A 14,439-nucleotide genomic window follows, 5' to 3' on the forward strand; every position below is an offset into this window, starting at 1 on the left:
ACAGACTTCCAGTCAGTGGTCTCTGCCGCAGCCTCGTTGTTTACGATCCGCCATTGATTTTGCTTTTGACAAAGGACAGGTTAATCTTTTTGTTGGTCTCAAACTGACAGCGTATGATTTCCTTAGGGCACGTCGACTCCTTTTCAATCACTTCTTGCTTACCTCACTCCTTCTCTCACACCCTCTCCAACTCCAACGCCGTCTTGTCTGAAAACAATGGTGACAAAGTAGAACATCTCGAGTTCACAAGTGTCTCGTCACAGCAGCAGCAGCAGCTCTGTACGAGGCGGGGTCCCTTTATGTCATTAGTGGTGGATTCGCTGTGCTTCGGTAGCTTTGTCAGGAAAAACACAGCATTGATCGAGGTGTCAAAGTATTACATCTGCCAACGTTTGACTCACCTGCCTGTTATGAAGTGGCATTCACCGCAGCTAGGTCCCTTTTATTAGATGAACACTAGTACTGATGAGCCAAGAAGCTGACACTTTCCCACCGAAGGGAAGAACGGGGGGAAGACAAGAGTCCTATTAGCTGGACAGAGTGGGTTTTGAAAGACAACCTGAGCATAATAAAGGACTCTGTCAAACATATGAAGCTTGGCTGGTTACGCTCTCTCAGCTGCTTCTAGAGCAACTAAATCGAAGCAAGTCCCCTTTTCACTTTTCCTGGCGAAGCTGACAGATGTCGCCGACAGTTTGCCCTCAGTGTATTTCAGCTGTGCCCTTTCAAGGATGGAATTTTCCACCTCCAGTTTCGCAGTGAATTGAAGGGATCCGTCTGATTATATGACCATTGGGCTCTGACATAACATTCTTTGGAAGCTGCGGTGACCCACCATCATGCTGGCATCTGTCATTATGCACATGCCTGGCTGCACATCTGCCCAAGGTTAAAGAACCAAATAGGTCATTTTTACTTCACTCAGCTTGTAATTTCCAGGGTTTTAGGGTTTAAATGCCAAATTCCTACAAATCAGCTGCACAGAGATAGAAAAAAAGGCTTTTGTACTTTGGGATTACTGTGTTACTGTGTATCCATGTGTACTGTGTATGTAATGCATCCTTACAGTGGCATTGTTTACAGAGGTGATTTCTCACAGACTGCAAGGGAAGCTCAGCTTCCCCTAAAATTACAAAAATTAAATGGTTAAGAATGTACGGTTGTGTTGACATTTCATTGACTCCAAATGTGTTAGAACACGTTCATCTCACAGACGAGTTCGTTCAGAATCAGCTTTATCACAAATGATCGGACTGGATGTTGTTCACTTCTCCTCCATTCCCGTGTCTCTGTTTTCTCCTCCATCTCTGCTCAGTGCATTTGTCCGTAGACGCTCAGCGTCCATGCACTTCAATGGAACTGAGTGGAACTGTTTTTTTCATTGCCTCAAAACTGGACGGTAATTGGATAAATGCCACTATGTTGTCCCGCCCCTGGACGCTCGGCATCTCTGGGGGTGAATGGAGCTGTGGGCGGAGCTTGGCCGGGCTGGATGCTGGGCTTCCACGTGCTGATTGGAGGATCAGTTGAAAGGCTGAATCCCGTTTGATTGACAGCTGTTTTGAGATCTACTCCTTCACTGACACAGTTCAGTTTAATAGCATCGTGCATCCTGCTGTGAAATCAGAGAAACCACTACCAAATTACTTGTTCATTTCCTGCACTGTAAATAAAATACACTCATTGTAGTTCCTTGTTTCAGTTTAACATAATTTCAACGTTTTCTTGTTTACTTGGTACGATAAGGTCACTGACCATTTCCTTAAAAAGGAATGGAGGGCCAAATTTATGTTTAAATAACTTGACAATTTTTTTTTTGATATAAGCCGACAATGAGCTTCCCCTGTCTGAAGGACGAGCAGCCGCCACTGATGGTTTAACCAAAACAGCCTGGGATGTCGATATTTCTTTTTATCAAATATAATAAGTGCATTTAACTCATAAAGACCCAAACCTCCACCGATGACCAAAATCATCTACTGATCTAAACTGAGCCTTTTTTGGCTGCTTTTGATTAGGCCTTTATATACTATATGAAGAAATGTTTATTAGACCCATGTTTGGTATCTTTTTTTTGTCAGCACAACTTCATCTATCTCATCTGTCTATTATTTTTTCACTTTAACCTACTATATCAACATCAAAGACTTTTGGTGAAATTGTCATTTTTCCAGTAGGTAAATTTTTATGCGCAAGTTATATTTGCGCAATTTGAGGGTCAATGGAAAAGCGACTATTGTCATTTCACTGTTTGGATTTTAGTGCTAACAGGCTTTGATTGACAGGTGTGAGACATAGTTTGGACTTTGGGTTGTATACTGTAGGTGCTAATTGTTTTTTTCCTGTTTGCAAAGACGATTCAAGTTTGTCCATGCCTTTACTTTCAGCTTCAGAACAGGAAAAACATTCTGTGTTTTTGTTCCCAACAAGGTGGAATCACAGCACAACATCCCAGTGTTGAACAGTCTGTGTAGAAGGAGATAATTAGTTCAGTTGGAGAATAACTCATCCAGTGTTACTTTAATTTGAATGAACGAATTTTTTTTAGTTTTACATCAATCATTGCACTTAGTACATTAAACATAATAAACATAAAAACCAAAAAAGGCATAGGCTAGAAGCAAAAGTTTATTTTTTTCCTATCCTTTTCACCTAATACACTGTGTACATCAACTTAAATGTGTAAAGCATCGAGCATTCACACCATAATTAAAAAAAAAAAAAAAAAAAAAATCAACAACGAAAACATATCTACTCTTACAATTCAATATTTCTAAATAATTTTAAACTGAAGGCACTTTTTTTTTTAACTTTGCCAAAGGAGTGAACTTAACTTAAATGCATCATTATCATCATTTAGAAAAGGGGTGTCAAACTCATTTTAGTTCAGTTCCACATTCAGCTAAGTTTGATCTGAAATGGGCCGAACCAGTAAAATATTAACATAATAATATATAAATAAGGTCAACACCAAACTTTTCTCTATATTTTAGAGCGAAAAAAGTAAATTTACATTATGAAAAGGTTTACATCTACAAACTATCCTTTCAAAAGATGTGAAAAACATGAACAAACTGAAAATCAGTGTAATTTTAACAATATTCTGCCTCAGTTTATCATTTCCACATGTACATTATAACTTACAGATCACAGTGGAGCTACAAACACACAAAACATTGAATAACAGGCAGAGTATTGTTAAAATTGTACTTACTTCTCTTAAGGCATTTCAGGTTGTTCATTTATGTTCAGGTTATTTACATTTTTTGTGAAATTATACTTTGTTTTAGTGTAAATACATGAAGATATTTACATTTACAAAGAGAAAAATTTGGAGTTGTCATTTTTTTTCAGTGTTATTATGATAGTATTTCACTTGAGATTGAACTGATCTGAATGTGGAACCTGAACTAAAAGGAGTGTAAATATCTTAGTGTAATTTTTGCATTTCGCAAATTTATTCCAAGGGCCACGTGTTTGACACCTGTAATTTAGAAGAAGAAAATATCCATTATTTCAGTGTTTTGGTGTAATTTTACCTTACACGTTGCCTATGCACTTGACTAGAAAGTTTTGGTACACTGTAAGCCCGGAATTTGTATTTCCTAAAATGCTTTAATTACAATGCACTTAAATGATTTAAGTTTTATGATGTTACTATAAAATGTTCAGTATATTCTACTAATTTGTAGACATAGTTGAAAGTATGAAAAAGTTTAAGTTGAATGGAATTAAATCACTCAATTTTAGTCATGACCACACCTTTTTATCTTCGCATTGCATTGTGGGTATTGGGCATGTTGTTGAAAATGTGTTCTTTTTCTGTGCAGGGGTTCAGCGGGGTTGTGGTGTTAGTGTTAATTTGGATTTAATGTGTGTATGGCAGTGTTTATTGGCCTTTTTGTGTTTGTTTTTGTATTTTTGTAGAGCTGCACCATGAGTCAGAGCCAGAGGAAGAACTATGGATTTACTGTTCATCTATTATTGTCATTGTACAATGAAAATCTTAATGTCTTGTCAAATTAATCCTCTGGTATCCTGTCCAGCAAGGTTCTTACTAAGCACCAATTGTGCCTTTCTGACACACTTGAGGAATAATGTCAAGAATTTTGTCATACAGTTTGTTTTTAATTCTTTTACACTTTTTTCTATTTCATCAGCTCCAGCCGTAAATAAAAATACCAAATACTCAATAATTGTCTTTTTTTTTTTTTAACCCTTTAAATGCCGTGTTTGTAATGTAAACAAACCATTTTTTTGGATGCAAAAAATACACAAAAATATATTTTTTTCAATATACTACATAAAAAGTGGATCACATATTGTTTGATTTTTGCAGCCTGGCATATGTCAATGATTAACAGCAACATTGGTTAATTTGCATTATTATTTTTGGCGCTAGGTCAAATGTTCAAAAATACTAGCATCTGTCACCAAGTGTGCTAAAAAGGCACACCTATAAATCAAACTATTAAATATTATATATTGATTTATTTTTCTGCTCTAATTTGATTTTATTTTTTTAAATCAAGGTCAGCCCTAATCATACAGATCAAATGGAAGAAATAGTGCGTTTTTGGCACACTTGGGAGACAGATGCTAGTCTTGTAATTTTCTTTTGTTTACAATGTGCACATTTTAGTTGGTGGCCAGAATTTTAAAGATCATGCAAAAATGAACAACTTTTGAATTCTAACCTTATTTAAATTGTGAAAAATAATATAAAGTTTTTTAAAACGAAGTGCAAAGTGTGCCTAAAAGGCGCACCCGGATACCGAAGGGTTAAATGCACTTCCTGTACTGGCAAATGACATTGAACAAACTTCCATACATGCTACAATATTTTAAGTTGAATAATGTCATAACTATTTTGGCCAGGAATAGGATTTTGAGTTTGATTAACTTAAAAAAAGTTGTTTAACCAATGATAAATTAATCTAGCTGCAATTGAGAAAATTAGTCAGTGTAAGCTAAAATGCTGAGTTGAATGATTGGATAGTGGGGTTGATTTTACAACAGATTTAAAGTACAAATAACTTGTCTTTTAGTGTTTTCTACTTAATAGTTTAAGTTCAATACTTTTAGCATTAAAGTTGAACCTACTTAAACCAATTGATTAGTCGATCATTACTCAAATCATTTAAGTGCAATCACTTGCCTCACATTTTTTGAGTAAACTCTACTTATCTGGGCTTACGGTGTAGAGCACAGTATTTCACATTTAATTTGACAAAGAAATAACCTGAAAATGGCAGAATTATTTGGTGAGAATATGAGGATTTTTCAGCTGACTTGAGATCCAAATGTCTCTACACCTCTGAACCTTTGTCTTATGGGGAGTATGCATAGTGGCATTAAAAAAGTTCAACAGAGGATACAGAAATCACTTTGACCTCAAGGAAAGTTTTGGACTTGTGATGGTCGGCCTCAGATGGTTGGCTTCTCTATCTGCCTGCCGCTGGGATTTAACTGTCCTGGACCTGCTGGTCTGGAAAAGCAAAAAGGCAGTTTCACAAGTTTAATTGGCAGCTTAGCTTTGCACTGAACTGCCTTCAGTTATGTGTGAGACATATATTTAGCCAAATGTAATTTCATGCTGTCCGTGCAGTTTTGATCTGTGCTGCGTCACGCTTTGCACTTAAAGATGTACAAGGTTTTCTGCCACCAGAGCAACACTGGAAAAAATCTGAATCTGACCAAGTGTATTTTTCTCATTTCTAGTCCAAATATTGACATCAGTCTTAAAATAAGACATAATCACCTAAAGAGGAACTTTTCAGTGAGATATAAGAACAGATTTATAGACAACAGATCTGGAAAATCTGACTTCGAGAAATCTCACCAAGATAATTTTCACTTGTTCCATTGGCAGATTTTTTTTTCTTGTTTTTGTAACTTAAATCTTTATTGAGTTTTACAGACAATTATAACAATACACCCCACCCCCCAAAAAAAGCCAAAAAAAACCCCAAAAACTGACAAACAAGAGAACAAATGAGTACAAAAGAAAACAATGAGCCCGGGTAGCAACAGTCGGTCTATTGATTTTGTGTAAATATAGTCCATTTATTCCACTTTTTATCCAGTTGTGGTTCTTGCAGTCTCAGTCTGTGTTTAGAAATATAATTTGCTTGGATTAAGAAAAAAAACAAATAAAAAAAATTGTGAATTAAGCAAAAAATCTGCCAATGGAACAAGTGAAAATTATCCTGTAAGGTTTCTTGACATAAGATTTTCCAGATCTTTTGTCTAAAAATCAGTTCTTATTTGTCACTGAAAAGTTTCTCTTTAGGTGATTATGTTTTATTTTAAGTGTGATGAGATATTTGGACTAGAAATGAGAAAAATACACTTGGCAAGATTTAGATTTTTGCAGTGTGAAAATAGGTTTAGCAAAATATGACCCATTTTTATTTTTCTCATTTCTAGTCCAAATATCTCATCGCACTTAAAATAAGACAGAATCACCTAGAGAGGAACTTTTCAGTGAGATATAAGAACTGATTTATAGACAATAGATCTGGAAAATCTGACTTCAAGAAATCTTACCAAGATAATTTTCAGTTGTTCCATTGGCAGATTTTTTTGCTTAATTCAAGATTTCTTTTTTTGCTTGAATTAAGCAAAAAAATCTGCCAATGGAACAAGTGAAAATTATTTATTTATTTATCTCAAACATGCGAAGAAACAAAATGAAATAAAACAAAGCAAAATAAGACAAAAACAAAATAACATTTAAATGAACAGAATCTATTTTCAAGTACGTACAAGTCTGAATGTTGCATGGTCAAAAAGGATTTGGAAGAAGCATAAACTTATTTAATCCTATCCCTCAAGTGCTTTTACACCTTTATCACGAACTTAATACATGAATCAAGCAATACATTTTTCCTAATTTTAGCATTCAACCCACAACTAATACATGATGCAGTAATTGAATTATACACAACAATATGATCATGGTAGTACAATCACGCAGGTAAGATTTCTTGAAATAAGATTTTCCAGATCTATTGTCTATAAATCAGTTCTTATATCTCACTCAAACGTTACTCTTTAGGTGATTATGTCTTATTTTAACCCTATAACGCCAAACGTATCATATTTGATACATGAGTTTTGAAGCCCTCTACATCATCAGTGTGATATTTTTTTAATTGAAAAACCTGATGTATACAATTAGATACATGCAATACACAGATAATCCACCAGGGGGAGGAGTTCATTCACCAGAGGCCTTTCCAGTGACACTACAAGACTGTCATTAACCCTTACATGCATGAATTGTGAGAACCTTAGTCAAGATTTATTTTTTTGAGTATTTTTATTCCTCCTTAGCCATGAAAAAAAACAATCGAGTTTGTTTTTTTTTTTTCCTATGGAGTTACAAAAATTTCCATGCATTTAATTTTTGAAGTAAAGAAACGTGTTTAAAACCCAATATCAGAAAGTGATATGAAAACAATGAAATAAAACCATTTTTAATGCTGCTAATCTGATGTCTTCTCACATTTTAACATATTCTAATGCTAGTAATTACTCACTTCATGGAGATAATATGCAAAAAAAAACAAAAAAAACACTTTTTGTCTAACAAATAACAATTGATTTACACTCAAACATGTTACTGCAGATCAGATTTATCAAGAACAGCACAGTTACAGTAATTGTATGAATGTCAGTGTATGGGATGGTGCATAAGCTTCACTGTGTTGGCTGATATGGGACTAAAACAACAAAACCCATTAGCATACAAGAGAAGAGCTGGAGAAGAACTGTCCACTGTAGTGACCTATGCATGAAAGGGTTAATGAGGACGGAGGAAGACCTGGGACTATTTAGAAAAGGAATTAACAATTTGTTAGACATGTTTGTGTTATATTATGTTTTTGTTTGTTCAAAAATAATGTTTGAGCATTGAGACCTGTTGTATCAAATATGATACAAAATTGAAACTCATACATGGAAATTGATATTTGGAAAAATAAAATGTTTTTGGTTGTTCAGAAGGACCAATAAAGGCTCCAGTTTCAAAGAACTGGAATTTTCTGTCAATGATTTAATGGTTCAGGCTCTACAGGGTTAAGTGTGATGAGATATTTGGACTAGAAATGAGAAAAATACACTTGGTCAGATTTACATTTTTGCGTCGAAAACCTTCAGATCCGAATGGCAGCGTCGTTGATGTCTGTTGGTTTTACTATTCCTGATTGATATCTTTGTCATTCACAGATCTGAAAATGAAAGTTCCAGAGTTGTCAGGTATGTGAAGCCTGCGTACTGTCTGTTCTCCGCTCACTCTAGCTGTAAACATACTGCGGCATTTCCGCTTATTTCTCCTCACTACTGTCAGTCGCACCCCATCCAACTAAATCTCATCGGCTTAGTCTCAACTCTTCCGGACTTTTTGCTGCTGTGCGCCTTCATCTGTCAGAACCACACCACCCCACTGAGATAAGATTATTGTTTACCTCCACCAGGTAAAGATCTTACAGTGCAATATCTCCTGTCTGATTCTGATCTTTCCTTGATAGATTCCTCCTCCGGGGGCTGTGCTGTTTTGCTTTTGTAGTCACAATGCTTAAGTTTTGCACAGTCATGGATTCGTGTGTCCTCTTCTCACTCTGATCTAAAATATGAGATGCTGCCTTGATAAGCCAAGGCTGAACTGTGGAGAAAAGCATCCGAGCTTCACTTAGTCTTTTTTCCACTACCATGAATGCAGTCTTAATGGTAGCAAACTGAAATATCATCAATTGATTTAATAGACAGGTAATAAGTGCAGTTTATGAATAGAACGAAATAGAAATGGACAGGCAGGATGGGGTCAGTGTGAATGACGGATGGACTTTTATTCAGCAAGCAAAGTGTATTTACAATTGCGAAAAAAAAAATATTAGACCACCTTTGTTTTCTTCAATTTCTTGTTCATTTTAATAACTGGTCCAACTAAAGGTACATTTGTTTCAACAAATATAATGATACCAACAAAAATAGCTCATAGTAGTTTCATTTCATGTTCGTCGGAAGTCTGGACCTTATATGTGCAAATGTCGTGACGTAACTAGTTATAAAACGTAACAAATTAAGCAGGAATTAAAACAGCAATTAAAAGATTTTTGCTGGAATTAATATAAAGAGTAGCCAGTCAGGTAGCCTTTAGCTCACTGATCATCTTTGTCATCTTCATCTTCGCCATCGTCTTTGTTAGCAATTTCTTCAAACATCTTCTCTGATGGAACTACTGGTCGGATTCCTTTCAAAATATCTCTTCCTTGGGACAACATCTATAAAATGTATTCACTTGACTGTTTGAAGAATTTTTTAAATATTAAAAATTGGCGTTTACTTAAAATGGACTATAGTTTGATGGTTTATAACATGTAAATGGTAACAGATATCAATACAGTTACTATTGAGCACTGATAGGAAGTTCTACAGTCACGGAAGAAATTATTAGACCACCCTTGTTTTCTTCAGTTTCTTGTTAATTCTAATGTCTGGTCCAACTAAAGCTACATTTGTTTGGACAAATATAATGATAACAACAAAAACAGCTGATAGTAGTTTAATTTCATGTTCGTTGGAAGTCTGGACCTTATATGTGCAAATGTCGTGACGTAACTAGTTATAAAACGTAACAAATTAAGCAGGAATTAAAACAGCAATTAAAAGATTTTTGCTGGAATTAATATAAAGAGTAGCCAGTCAGGTTGTTAGGACTCGACTCTTAGTGTGGACCCAAATGCACGAGACGCAATTGTCAGTGGTCAAAAAAAGATTTATTTTAACAAAAGTTCTCAAAGTACAAAAGATTAACAAAAAGAGAAAGCACAACGTGCTCTAAAAATTTCTAACAACAAAAGGAGAAGTACAACGTACTTTAAACAAACAAAAAGCCATGAGTAGAAAACATGGAGTTCAAGATTCTCAAGACTAGATACTTAACAGAACGCTCTTCACAAGACCACAGATAACGACGCACTGACAAGAGACAAAGGGAGCGGGGAGAATATATAAGGGAGGCAGGGATCACAAACAGGTGTGGACAATTATGAGGAGACAGCAGGTGCAGGCAATGATGGGACAGGGAAGACAAAGACAAGACTGACAGAGTGCAGACAGAACAGGAAGGAAACCACCATCACCAAAATAAAACAGGAAAAGACAAAAACCCAAAACTAAATCAACATAAACGTCGACGCATGACACAGGTAGCCTTTAGCTCACTGGTCATCTTCGTCATCTTCATCTTCGCCATCGTCTTCGTTAGCAATTTCTTCAAACATCTTCTCTGATGGAACAATTGGTCGGATTCCTTTCAAAATGTATCTTCTTTGGGACAACACCTATAAAATTTATTCACTTGAATTTTTGATGAATTTTTTTAAATATTAAAACTTGGCCTTTACTTATAATGGACTATAGTTTGATGGTTTCTAACACGTAAATGGTAACAGATATCAATACAGTTACTATTGAGCACTGATAGGAAGTCATACAGTTGGGGAAAAAATTATTAGACCACCCTTGTTTTCTTCAGTTTCTTGTTCATTTTAATGCCTGGTCCAACTACAGGTCCATTTGTTTCAACAAATATAATGATAACAACAAAAATAGCCGATAGTAGTTTAATTTCATGTTCGTCGGAAGTCAGGACCTTTTATGTGCAAACGTTGTGATGTAACTAGTTTTAAAACGTAACAAGTTAAGCAGGAATTGAAACGGGTTGTAGAAATCTGCTGGATTTTTGCTGGAATTAATATAAAGAGTAGCCAGTCTGGTAGCCTTTAGCTCACCGGTCGTCTTCGTCATCTTCATCTTCGCCATCGTCTTCGTTAGCAATTTCTTCAAACATCTTCTCTGATGAAACAACTGGTCGGATTCCTTTCAAAATGTATTTTCCTTGGGACAACATCTATAAAATGTATTCACTTGAATTTGTGATGGTTTTTTTAAATATTAAAACTTGGCCTTTACTTATAATGGACTATAGTTTGATGGTTTATAACATTAAATGGTAACAGATATCAACACAGTTACTATTGAGCACTGATAGGAAGTTCTACAGTCACGGAAGAAATTATTAGACCACCCTTGTTTTCTTCAGTTTCTTGTTAATTCTAATGTCTGGTCCAACTAAAGCTACATTTGTTTGGACAAATATAATGATAACAACAAAAACAGCTGATAGTAGTTTAATTTCATGTTCGTTGGAAGTCTGGACCTTATATGTGCAAATGTTGTGATGTAACTAGTTATAAAACGTAACAAATTAAGCAGGAATTGAAACGGGTTGTAGAAATCCACTGGATTTTTGCTGGAATTAATATAAACAGTAGCCAGTCAGGTAGCCTTTAGCTCACCGGTTGTCTTCGTCATCTTCATCTTCGCCATTGTCTTCGTTAGCAATTTCTTCAAACATCCTCTCTGATGATGAGCTGTAATTAAAAATAAAGTTTTCCTCCGAAGAGGGGTGGTGGTGGTGGGTTTAAAAAAAAAAAAAAAAAAAAGCATTAACATTACACATTAAATAGAAAAGTTCAAAACAAGAACTTCAAATTTAGCAAATAAAAGTTATTTACTAATATTTAAATGAAATGCAGGCAATACCTCAGGCATTTTTTAGGAAAACTAGTTCCCATAAGGACCCAGTGTGACATTTGTGGTTGATCCCAAATTAATTTTTCTCTTAACTGAACCTTCCTTAAGAACTTTATCATCATTTATTGTAATATCATCTTCTGTATTTGTCTTTTTTTCAGTAACAATCAGGGATTTTTCAACATTTAATTCACTGATCATTTAGATTTAGAAGTTGAGGGTTATTACATCAAAAATAGAGAAAACTGAAAAAAAAAAAAAAAAGTACTTTTTCAGCAACAATATCATTAACGAACACAAAAACACGCGATTCCATCCACTGTCATTGATCCAACTCCATGGGTTTTACTGGTGAATCAATGTTGTAGAAGATGACGGTGTTTCCATGGTAACTACGGAGCCTCTGAACATCCAAATGGGTCATATCTGATGACCATGAAAAGATGAAGAACTGTATTTTACACCAATTATTTACATGTATTGATAGGATTAGTGGATCAACAGGTATTAAACAGTTTAGATCAGAAGATGGTTTTGGTTAAAGGTGGATATTTGGGTCTTTATGGGTTAAATATTTCTGGTGACCAGTAACACAACTCGCTGCTACATACATAAAGAAACAGCTGCTTTTATCCTCTTCTGGTAAGTGCCAGAAAAACTAATGGTAGACTCCACAACAAGTAGATCAAGTGCATAGTGAAAATACAGACTTTTGTTGGGTGTTTTGATGGATCCGAAGACTAAGTGATACAGATATCAACATATGGAGGAAGCACGACACAAGCTTTCAATGCCAGACGTGCAGCTTCGGTAAGAAAGGGACAAAGATATATGTGCATCCAAGGACAGAGGAGGTACAGTAGATAAGATGGAAGGAAAGATACAGCTGATAATGAAGATACGTAGATAAGTAGTACACCGCGCTGAAAACATTTATCTTCAGTCTCTTTAAAGATAGACACTGATCTGATTCAATGACGGGGGCTGTGAGCCTTTTGTATCTTCTACTTCCATGTTTCCTTTCACAGTAATGCATTAGTACTGCATTACAAAGAGCAGAGTACACTGTAAAAAAAAAAAAATCTGTAATTTAACAGAATTTTTACTGTTTATTTTACAGATTTTTCTGTATTTTCAAGATACATGAAAATATCAATGAAATGGCTAAAATAGACTTTGATTTTACATGTCAAATGTAAAATCACACGAAAAAAATGTAACTGAATAACCAAAAAATTTCCATTTTTTAAAAGAAATTTTTTTCTTTCTTCACAGAAAAATAGTTAAAATACATTTGCAATTGTATCATAATTTCACTATGAGATTAAACTGTTAATTTAAAGTTTAATACTGTAAAAAATAATAATAAAACGAGATAAAATTACTGACAATTAACCATAAAAGAAGTAAATTTTCTGTAAGTTTAACAAGACTTGTTTGTTAATTGACAAATATCTTGTGTAATTACAGGAGGTTTCACATCAAAAATGTTGAATAAATGTATTTTTGTGAATGTATAACGTATAACATGTATAAGCACTGATAAACTGTCCAAATCCAGTTTTTATCAGTGGATTTTACAACTTAGCCTCATTGAAAATTATATATATATATATATATATATATATATATATATATATATATATATATATATATAGGTAATTTGAGTGTTTTAATACAGGTAAATGTTCTTTATTAAACATTAAAAAGTAAAAAAAAAAAAAAAAAGCAAAATCTCATGTAAAGTTAGGGCAAAAAAGTGGATTTTAATTGTGGAAAATTACCGTGTTTTATAAGATGGTTATTTTCCGTTATTTAACAGTATTTTTTCAGCACCCCTGCTGCCGGAATAATACCGTTTTTTTACTGTTTATTTATTTATTTTTTTTTACAGTGTACAGATAACCTGTTACAGCAATGGTTTCCAACCTTTTTTGGATCGTGACCCCATTTTAACATCAGAAGTTTCTGTCGACCCCAGACATTCAAAATTGAGACTTTTTTTTTTTTTTTGCTAAAATTAATTTGTTTTTGATCCTGTAATAGTTTGCTATACTATGTTGCAAATAAACATTAATTTTAGAGGACATTTAGTCTATATAATGTTTATTATTATGGACAGATGCAGTAAAGCCAGGTGTAGATTACTGTACAAAGGGAGAATTGGATTTTCCTCAGTCAGGATATATACAGTCAGTTCAGCTTGGATTTATTTATTCATTTATTTGTTTCAAACATGCAAAGAAAAAAAAATAAAACAAAACGAAGCAAATTAAGACAAAAACAAAATAACATTTAAATGAACAGAATATGTCTTCAAGGCTCTACAAGGCTGACAATTAATACTGAATAAACAATAACTCAAACTATGAATTATGAAAGAGCTGCAGCATCTGAAACTGACTAGGGAATGTGTATTGGCAAGAATCTGGCGATGTGATACAAATCACAATACTATGATCACGATACGATATATCACAATATGTCATGATACTGTTAAAAAGGATATTTTTTAAAATTGGTTTTGTTTTTTTGTTTGTTTTTTTTTCTTTTTTTTTTTCCTGGAGGAATTGAATTACACCAGAAATATGCACAAATACTAAAGACATTTTTATTTGATAACAACAGGATCTAATGCTAAATCACAAAATCTACTGCTGTTAAAACTTAAATTCTGTTTTACAGACATTACAGTTTAAGATCCTGTTCAAATGTTCACATTCTATTAGTTCATAACTATCATCAGAACATTATTTTTGTGGAATCCCAACAAAGGAACTAACATCTGCCTCTCTCAGACAGTAAAAAGTGCTTTTAGGATACTTCAAATAACAC

The 14,439-nt window shown here is 34.2% G+C and overlaps 1 protein-coding gene across 5 annotated transcripts in view; it reads left to right on the forward strand.

Moving 5' to 3' along the window:
• Positions 1 to 14,439, forward strand: part of iqsec1b (IQ motif and Sec7 domain ArfGEF 1b) — a 519,258-nt gene that overhangs the window by 116,283 nt on the left and 388,536 nt on the right. For 3 of the 5 annotated variants that reach the window (XM_030133550.1, XM_030133552.1, XM_030133557.1), the window contains exon 2: positions 8,233 to 8,262. The exons of the other annotated variants lie outside the window; for them this stretch is intronic. In XM_030133550.1, the coding sequence (XP_029989410.1) occupies positions 8,233 to 8,262 (30 nt within the window). The remainder of the gene's footprint in view (positions 1 to 8,232; positions 8,263 to 14,439) is intronic. 5 annotated transcript variants of the gene reach the window in all.

The sequence above is a fragment of the Sphaeramia orbicularis genome, chromosome 5 (genome assembly GCF_902148855.1).
Source record: "Sphaeramia orbicularis chromosome 5, fSphaOr1.1, whole genome shotgun sequence".
NCBI lineage: Eukaryota > Metazoa > Chordata > Actinopteri > Kurtiformes > Apogonidae > Sphaeramia > Sphaeramia orbicularis.